This window comes from Phragmites australis, chromosome 5, assembly GCF_958298935.1.
Source record: "Phragmites australis chromosome 5, lpPhrAust1.1, whole genome shotgun sequence".
Classification (NCBI taxonomy): domain Eukaryota; kingdom Viridiplantae; phylum Streptophyta; class Magnoliopsida; order Poales; family Poaceae; genus Phragmites; species Phragmites australis.
In genome coordinates this window covers 46,597,508-46,605,968 of record NC_084925.1, presented here as the reverse complement: position 1 = coordinate 46,605,968, position 8,461 = coordinate 46,597,508, and the positions used below count along the sequence as shown (strand labels likewise).

Below are 8,461 nucleotides of genomic sequence, written 5' to 3'. Positions count from 1 at the left end.
GTATAAATAGACACATTTGTTGGTCGATGCCATAGAAACAGTAGATGCTTCACATCATCAATATTCGCAACTAACCTTTTATTCATTCTAAAAAAAACAATGCCGGGTTGTGGAGGGCCAAAACCTTACTGAGCCAGAAGCTCGTCCGGATCCAAACGATGCCCAAGTGGATCCACTTTCCTCCCGGGAATACTCCTACTGTACGTCACCTATGTTACTCGAATCCCAATTTCACGCACCCCGCTCCCACTCCTCCTTCGACTCCCCGCATCATGCCGCCTCCTCGTTCAAGTTCCCCATTGCCCTCGCACAGAGAGCGCTCCCTATCAGCTTCATTTTCCAGGCGGCGCGCCTCCACGAATCTTACAAGGTATGCCTCTCCTTCCCTCCCTTCGACCACAACGCGCGTGCTTGTGTGCTTTATCTCCCTAGCCCTCTTCTTGTGTTTGGCGTGGATCCTCCCGCTCCCCTCCGCCGCCAGCATAGGCACCTCCGCCTGGAACATTCAATGCATTTTCTTGTAACTTTTTTCTTACAAAATTGGAACAATTTTTTCTTTCTATGGGAACAATTTTATTCTGTTCCGGAATAATTTCTTACCGCGTTATGGGCTCACCGGTGTTGAGGAAGACCTTGACGAGCAGCGGGAAGACACAGGGTGTGTGAATGGTGGCGGCAGAGTAGTTTCAGGTGGCAGTGGGGTTGGGCTTGAGGTGGAGGGTGTGCAGACAATGGTTTTTTGAGCCCCGTAAGTGACATATAGTAGAGAAAAATATTTTTTTGCCATCACTAAGACGAGGCTTCGATAATTTGCCACCTTCAACCTGCAACACCTTGTTGACACTTTGATTATTTTTCATTATGGCATATTTTAATTTATTTTATTTTCTTTTCAATTATGCAGCCATGTGAAAGGACCAACTTACCCCTCCTATCACCACCGCCGCCAGCGTGCTTCCAGCAAGTCAATGGTGAGCCGTCACCGCTGGCTGTGGTGAAGACATCTCTACCTCTCATTCTCTTCCCTTTTTTCTCTTTTCCTCCTCCAACAAGGAGTTGCTCCCGTTCAAGATCTGGGCACAGCTCGTGCAACTCATCCCTTGTGTAGTCAGCAAGCTCACACGCCTCCAATCCTGGCCTCACCTATGTTGCACTGAATGTTGACACCATCGATTTGGGCCATCGTCGCTCGCTACCGCAAGGGAAAGGGCCACCGTCCCTAGCACCACCCGCCGTCGCCAGATCCAAAGAGGAGGGGTAATTTGGCCCTTTCACGTGGATGTTTAGTTGAAAAGAAAAGAAAATAAATTTAAATAGGCCATAAAAGCAAATAATCAAAGTGGCAATAAAACTAGTGGCAAATTATCAAAGCCTAATCTTGACGGTGGCAAAAAAATAAATCAATTTTCTCCCTCGGCGGGGGTGGCCATGTCCAGGAAGTGGTCGGCGGCAGATCGGAGGGATGCCGCCCGGCGCATCTCCTCGCGGTCTCGCCGCACCCCCGCCGCGTCCAGTTTCGAAGGCTCCTTCCCGGAGCATCTTCCGGCTTTATTTCCTGCTACGAGCAACTGGAACTCTTCTCGGAGGCGTTGGGGAGCCATTCCCGCAGATCAGATGTTCACACCCATCTTCTAGCTGCAGCTAGTCAGCTATTCTAGCAAGTCAATTAATCAGACATTCAAAAAATATATGTACAACATGTGTGTTGAGGGAAATGTTTATGCAATCTCCCAGCATTATGGAAACCGCGCATGTTAAATTCTTTTGGACACCTGAGAAACTAATTTGGACCTATTTGCCAATAACTGAAAATGTTCAGGACTTATGTTTCGGGAGAGCATAGAAGAACTGCTCTAGCTGAAAGTATTTCAAACCTCTCAAATGAAAAAATTCAAAAGTGTTTTAATTAGATATATGCAATATTTGCTAGTTATTTATCCACGAAGACAGTTTTTTTTGTTAATCGATTGTGATTCATCTTGAATTGGGATTTGGTTCTCAGCTAAGCGCTAGTAGCTACTGAATTTACGCAATTGGAAGTTTTGTTTTCTTCCTCTTTCTTTGGTGAAACTTTGATCTATTAATTCATCATCTGATGTATGCGTGTCATATGTAATCAATTGTGGTTCTTCCTGTCTAGAGAGCAGCATAACAATGCTTTCATATTTTTTCCTGAATCTATTTATGATAGATACAACAAATGGTTTCAGCAGATATCATTCCTGACTGAAAGTTTTGAGGCAATTATTTTCCTGATAGTAATTTTGAACCAAATTAAGATATGTGTGCTAACTGCTATCCTTATGCTGACAGATGTCTCATTTTTAGGAGTCTCTTTTGGCCATACATATGGATGAATAATACAACAGAGTATTTTTTTTTTCAATAATAAAAACAGCAGAATTGGCTTCAAACATTGATGATGTAATACCAATTCTTTGGAAAGGTTGTTGAACCTAGCTACTTGGTTTGTTCTTTGTGGTGGAGAAGTTGTTTATTTGTGGCATCCTAGTGCAATGCATTTAGCCTGCAGGTGCAGACATATATACTGATTGAAATAAGAACACGACATTATTGCCATGACTTGGGCATTAGAATTATCAACAAACTAATTATTGGCAGTTTATCGTAACGAGTCATCCTGAAAACATTTTACTTGCAATATTGATTCTACTATAAGTTTGCTTAATTTGTCCACTGGTTAAATATACCCACGGTCGTCTTCCAAACACTGAAGCAAAAACAAGTTGTAGCAGGACTCCCAGATGAGCAGAGGGCTTGGACGTGCATGCCGATTGACACGCCGGCGTTCCACCCGCCGGTCGCCTCTGATAGAGCAGCAGAAGTACAGGGGGTCGAAGCCACCGGGGAGGGAAAAGGAGGAGGCCGGAGCGCCGGGGAGTCCTCATCATGCCGCGGCTGCAACTGAGCAGAGGCAGAGCTACTAGTCCGTGATCGCTCACAGCACAGCAAATGGAAAGCGATTGAAGCTGGTCGTCAATCACGCCGCACCGCCTCTGCTTCTGCTGCTTGTTCTTCATGTACAGTGGGGTCGCAGCGCGATAAACATGAGCCCTGGTCCTGCGACGACAAGGTTTCGTTTTGCCTTCCGAATCCCGATGGCGATGCGCATGCGGCGAACCCTTGAGGCCAGGGAGTCGATTGACAAGGGCAGAGGGCATGCACCATGCAGGTCTTTGATCCGTCTGCTGATGAGGAGCAGGAGATCTGCAGATGCTTCTACTTCCAATCCTGATGGCTGCTTTGATTAATCGATCTAATCCATCTCTGTGCGACTCTACCTGAAGCTCGAGGAAAGACCTGTGTCATGTGATGCGATGCGAGCTCGATCCGATCACACGGCCCTCGTGCCTGCCTGCCTGCCTGCCAAGTTCATCGCCACCACCTCGATCCTCCTCCACCACCCCACATGGCCACGTTCTGCCACTTCTAAACTCGAGAATCATGTCTGCTCTGCTAGATCTGCTGCTACTCAAGTCAACCATCAGATCTTTCTTTCTATTTCGTGCTGCAATCCTGCAACCGTAGATGGTAGATGCAACTGGAACCACATGTTAGCAATTCTAAATACAGAATTGAAACCCATGCAATAATGCTACCAGAAACAAGTAGGAGCCCGCATTTACGAAATCTGAATTCAATGATTTCTTTTGGGTTATCGTTCGTGCCTGCAGTCCAATATGCATGGCTGAGATCAATAATTTGCTCATAGGAGGATAAATACATCATTGTAGATAGTTTTTCTGCTTCCCAAATTGGGTCAATCTTCACTTCCTAAATACAATTCTGCATTTCCCCCCTTAAACGGGTCAGCTAAGTAACAAAATTTCAGTCTTATTGCCGGTACTGATCATTACATATCACCTAAGTTTCTATCAGAAACTCTTTTTCAGGCACTTCCCATCTACTGATTGTCATTGCCACCAGCCCACTACTTACTGAAGGAGGAGGTCCCCGGCAAGTCTTCAGTACTCCAGCACACCAGAAACCCTTAATAGGCTAGCCAATGTGTTCTCGGCGTCAATGCGACCTTTTCTACCAAAGGTCTTTCAGACTCTTCCGTCTGCTATGCTGGACGGTGTGGTAGTATTCATTGTCAGTCACAGCAATGCCAGATTTCGCCAAATTCAGAGTTCAGAGGTCTGGACAAGGAGACAAAAAGAAACCAGCAAACATCATGAGTTCTGAAGAATTCGCGTGAGCTCTTCTTTAACTTCATGCAGAATAAGCGGCTTCTTCAGGACACCGTTGATCCCTGACTGAGCGCACTTCTCCCAAACATTTTTCTCGGATGTCATGGCCATGACCAAAGGCCATTGCACGCTCCTGTACTGCCTGATCCTCGAGGCAACATCCAACGGATTTACGGATGCCATTCCAAGGTTCACCACGACGAGCTGGAATGAGGTAGAGGAGGGGCCAACGGAGTTCATGAATCCTGGACCTGAGGGGGGCGAGGAAACTATGCAGCCAAGCTTCTCCAGGAGTTTCCGAGCCACAACTAGGTTGATGTCATCGTCATCGATGAGCAGAACCTTCAGACCTGCTATTTGGCTTGATGGCGATGAGTATTGCAGATCAAATGATCCACCGAGGCTGAAACTCGAGAGAGAGGGTTGCAGCTGGAATCTCAGGACCAGGGTCATGCTCTCCGGGAGTCCTTGGCCATCAAGAATTGCCCAGATGTTTCCTTGCATCATCTGTTGTAAGCATCAAAAGGAAAAATGACAGCAATATTAGTGACTGAAACACAATTGCTCTATGTACTGCTAGTCCTCTACAATCTAGGCTCATGACATGAACTGAATTTGAATTTAGACACCATAAGCCAACATGTTTCAAATAAATATTTTTAACAAAAGCAATAGATGTTTATTTGTTTGAAGGTAGTAGTCAGATTCAGGTAAAATGCAAATGACATACATAAATCATGATGAGCAGACTAGTTTCAAAGTACCTGCACAAGCTTCCTGCACATGCTGAAGCTGAGCCTGAGATCAAACCCCTCGGCACTTGGCTTCCGCAAGAACTGCGCGAGAGAGCTTGATAAGTCAGCACTCTGCTGCCTCTTCACCCCAATAACAAACTTAACCGACGAGTGCCCACTGGAGTAGCTTGGCCTCCATGGATCCCACCTCTGGACAAGACTGTCCTCGGGCGCCTCATCATCAGCGCGCACCCGGAACGTGACATTCCCCGCATCAATACGACCAATCAGATTGCCAACCATGTGCAGCAAGACATGGAAAATCCGCCGCTCGTCGCCAATGACAAGGTCCGGCAGCGCGTTCTCGATGTGCACTGCGAAACCAAACCCCCTGAAGTCACAGAGACACCTCGTGACGCAGGCGGCATCCCTGATCATGGAGTGCAGGTGGAATGGATGCGTCTCCAGCGGGAAGCGCTCCTCGTTGACGGCGGACATCTCCATGACATCGTTGATGAGCGTCGAGACAACGGTAGCTGTCCGCGCCATCGTATCGACTACAAGCTTCTGCTCGGGCGTCAGGCCTTCCTCCTGCACCACGGACGCCAGTCCCAGGATGGAGTGGATGGGCCTCCGCATTCCCTGGCTCATGACGTGCTGGAACGCGTCCCTCGCCTCGCTCGCCATGAGTGCGTCCCGCCTCGCCTGCAGCAGCTCGCGGTTCTGCTCGGCCAGCCTGTCGCGCATTGCCTGCGACTCCTCGAGGAGTGAGGCGTGCGAGAGCGCGACGGCCACCTGACCGGCGACCACCTCGACGATCTCCAGCTCGTGCGGTGCCCAGTTCCTGTCACTGGGAGGCACCAGAACTAGCACGGAGTAGCTCGTCTGGATCACCTCCGGCGTCCCGCCCTTGAAGTCTGCGACCTTGAGCATCGGCATCCGAATCGCGGCCACAGTGCCGGTCCCCTCCTTGCCGCTGCCGCTGGCCGACCCAAGGACCGAGTCCGGCGGGAGCAGCTTGACGCCGTCGCTGCTCTTGACCTGGAGCACGTCCGCGTCGTCCGCGCTGACAACAGCTTCGCCGTCGCTGCCCCGGCGGAGCTCGTGGGTGAGGCACATTGCGGACTTGTCCTCGGAGGGCATCCAGACGGCGCAATTGTTGAGCGAGAGCACTCTGGAGAGCTCGATGAGCGTGGTGTAGAGCACGGTGTGGCGGTCGAGTGAGCGGCGGATCTCCCGGGTGAGCATGCGGACGTGCCAGCTTGCCTCCTCCTGCCGCTTCATGAGGACCACCTCGCGGTCGAGCTCGCGGGCCTTGTTCCAGAGCAGGCTCTCCCGGACCTTGACGCGCAACAGCTGAGGGATGAGCGTCAGCAGCGTGATGGCGGTGAGGAAGGACACCAGAGCCGTCAGGAACTTGGCGGCGGTGAGGAGCAGGACGGCCATGAACGGGTGGGGCTCGTTGGTGAACGCCGCCAGCAGGTGGGTGAGCCCGCACAGCACGATGAAGGCGCCGAACTGGACCAGCACCCACCGGAACGGGAGGAGGTGGCGGAGGCCCGCGACGAAGTAGAGGAGCTCGAGGGGGATGGAGAAGTAGGCCGCCGCGATGAGCAGGTCACTAACCTTCTGCCACTTGAAGATGTTGTCCAAGGTCCAGAATCCAGTGCCGTCGCCGCCGCCTCCGCTGTCGCAGGCGCAATGCGGGTACCCCGCGTCGCCGGCGGCGGTAGGCGCGGTAGCAAGCACCAAGAGCAGGAGCCATCGCATGGCGATGGGGGAATGGCGTTTCGACGAGCATCTGAATCTTGGAGGCATCGTCTGGTCCAGTTCAGCTGCGCCAACGCAATGACGCAAATTGGATGAGCAAATTGGCCCAAGTTGCCGAGGGAGAATGTAAAAAAATTCCAACTTTCGCATAATTTGAGACTGTACCATTTGATTAGCGCAATCTATAATCTTGGCAGCATTGTAGCGTCAAGCAAGCAGGAGATTAGCGTGGCCTTGGTTAGTCCGAAATGGCGGCGATTCCAACCAACAAAAATATCAAAACCTGGCGACCACTCCAGCATTATCCGCCATCTGTATCAGCACAGCAAATCAATCAGAATCAAATAACATTCCGATGATTTTAGGACAGTTGGAGTTGGTAGATTAGTCCCAATATTGTAGGTTCCTTTCTCAACTTACCGGAAAGACCAAAACTTTAGCTGTCCCACATATCAGAGGAAGGACCAGGGGACTAGGACTAGAAATCGATAGATTGGTTCGAATTAAACGCTGTTCTGCGTGAATATGAGCTGAAAGAAAGAAAGAAAGAACTAATTGGGGTGATCTCTGTCGCATTTCTATCCTTGAACAAGGGAGAAATGGAGCAAATCCCACAAATTCCGAAGCTGCAGACATCGACACAAGCTTAGGGAAAGATATGAGACGACACCTCAAGGCTCATCTCAGCACTTGTTCTTGCCTGGAACAGTGATCCTTGCAATATCTATCTGGTAGTAACAGGGAAGGGCACCATCCAGATCTGCAGGTGACAATAGGCAGCAGATTGCCTTGATTAGTGGGGGAAAGAGAGAAACTAAACCAAAATGAAAGCACTTTAAAGCGATCGACCAATTGGAGACTTGCTCCGACCAACCTGACGAACCACCAAGGCTACTGGAAGGTTAGGCCAAGAGGACGAAGAGGAGGGGATGTCTGAGAGAGCAAGGGGAGACATTGGCTAGTCGTGGAAGAAACCGAAGCATCAAGCTGCAAGTGGGAGAACAGGAAGGTTCCGGTGGGGATTTGCCACTAATTAATATGATGAACAGTTTTCTTAATTGGACTAATCGGGCGATTCATACCACTGCAGCTGCAGAAGAAACTGGCCCGGCACAACAAGACAGGAGAGAGAAAATATCAAGAGAACCCCACAAACAAAACCTTCTCTCTTTGTTCGGATTGATTTGTACAAAATCTATTGTATAGTACTTACTTTGGGCCAGGATTTACTGCAGTTGTTCCGGAAATGTAACCAGCTACAATCTGCAATTTTTTTTAGAAACCAAACACCTCCTCGCAAAAAAGGTACCAATAAGAAACCAAACACCTCCTCGCAAAAGAAAAAAGAACCCTTGGCGCAGTTGGGAGAAGAAAGATATTTTTGGTTGGGAGGAGGCGAGGAGCCATTCCAGCCAGCCACCCAGAAAGCAAGCGTTGGTTGTGGAGTGGATGGCAGCCTGCTGGGCTGAGGTGGCAGTCCATGGATGCCCGAATGGAACACGTCAGTGAGGGAGGAGTAGCATCGCGTTGCCAATTGCTATCTATCTACAGTTCATCCCCAAAGGCCAAAGCAAAGCAAAGCAAAGCAGAGATGGTGAGGAGAACCTAGACATCCTCTCCGTCCGCCGGATCTTCTGCGGCGGCCGGCAGCCTGAGAGCTACCTTTCCTTGGCTGCAAATAGTTTAAGGCTGGACTTATTCTCAGCTGCTTACCCTTATCCATTTTTTTTTTTAAAAAGGTTT

The 8,461-nt window shown here is 49.5% G+C and overlaps 1 protein-coding gene across 11 annotated transcripts; it reads right to left on the bottom strand.

Annotated features, from left to right (window-relative positions):
• Nucleotides 1–3,690: 3,690 nt before the first annotated feature.
• On the bottom strand, nucleotides 3,691–8,230 carry LOC133920125 (ethylene receptor 3-like). Of its 11 annotated transcripts, XM_062364782.1 has the most exons (7): nucleotides 7,932–8,230; nucleotides 7,801–7,820; nucleotides 7,593–7,705; nucleotides 7,139–7,478; nucleotides 6,884–7,030; nucleotides 4,979–6,783; nucleotides 3,691–4,721 (listed from the first exon to the last, which is right to left on the bottom strand). In XM_062364782.1, the coding sequence occupies exons 6-7, from the start codon at nucleotides 6,764–6,766 to the stop codon at nucleotides 4,197–4,199; spliced, it is 2,313 nt and encodes a 770-aa protein (XP_062220766.1). In that variant the 5' UTR covers nucleotides 6,767–6,783; nucleotides 6,884–7,030; nucleotides 7,139–7,478; nucleotides 7,593–7,705; nucleotides 7,801–7,820; nucleotides 7,932–8,230; the 3' UTR covers nucleotides 3,691–4,196. The 11 variants fall into 11 exon arrangements, with proteins under 11 accessions (XP_062220766.1, XP_062220769.1, XP_062220771.1 ...); XM_062364785.1 differs by having other exon boundaries at nucleotides 7,139–7,248; nucleotides 7,389–7,478; nucleotides 7,593–8,230; XM_062364787.1 differs by having other exon boundaries at nucleotides 7,139–7,196; nucleotides 7,389–7,478; nucleotides 7,593–8,230.
• Between the last annotated feature and the right edge of the window lie 231 nt (nucleotides 8,231–8,461).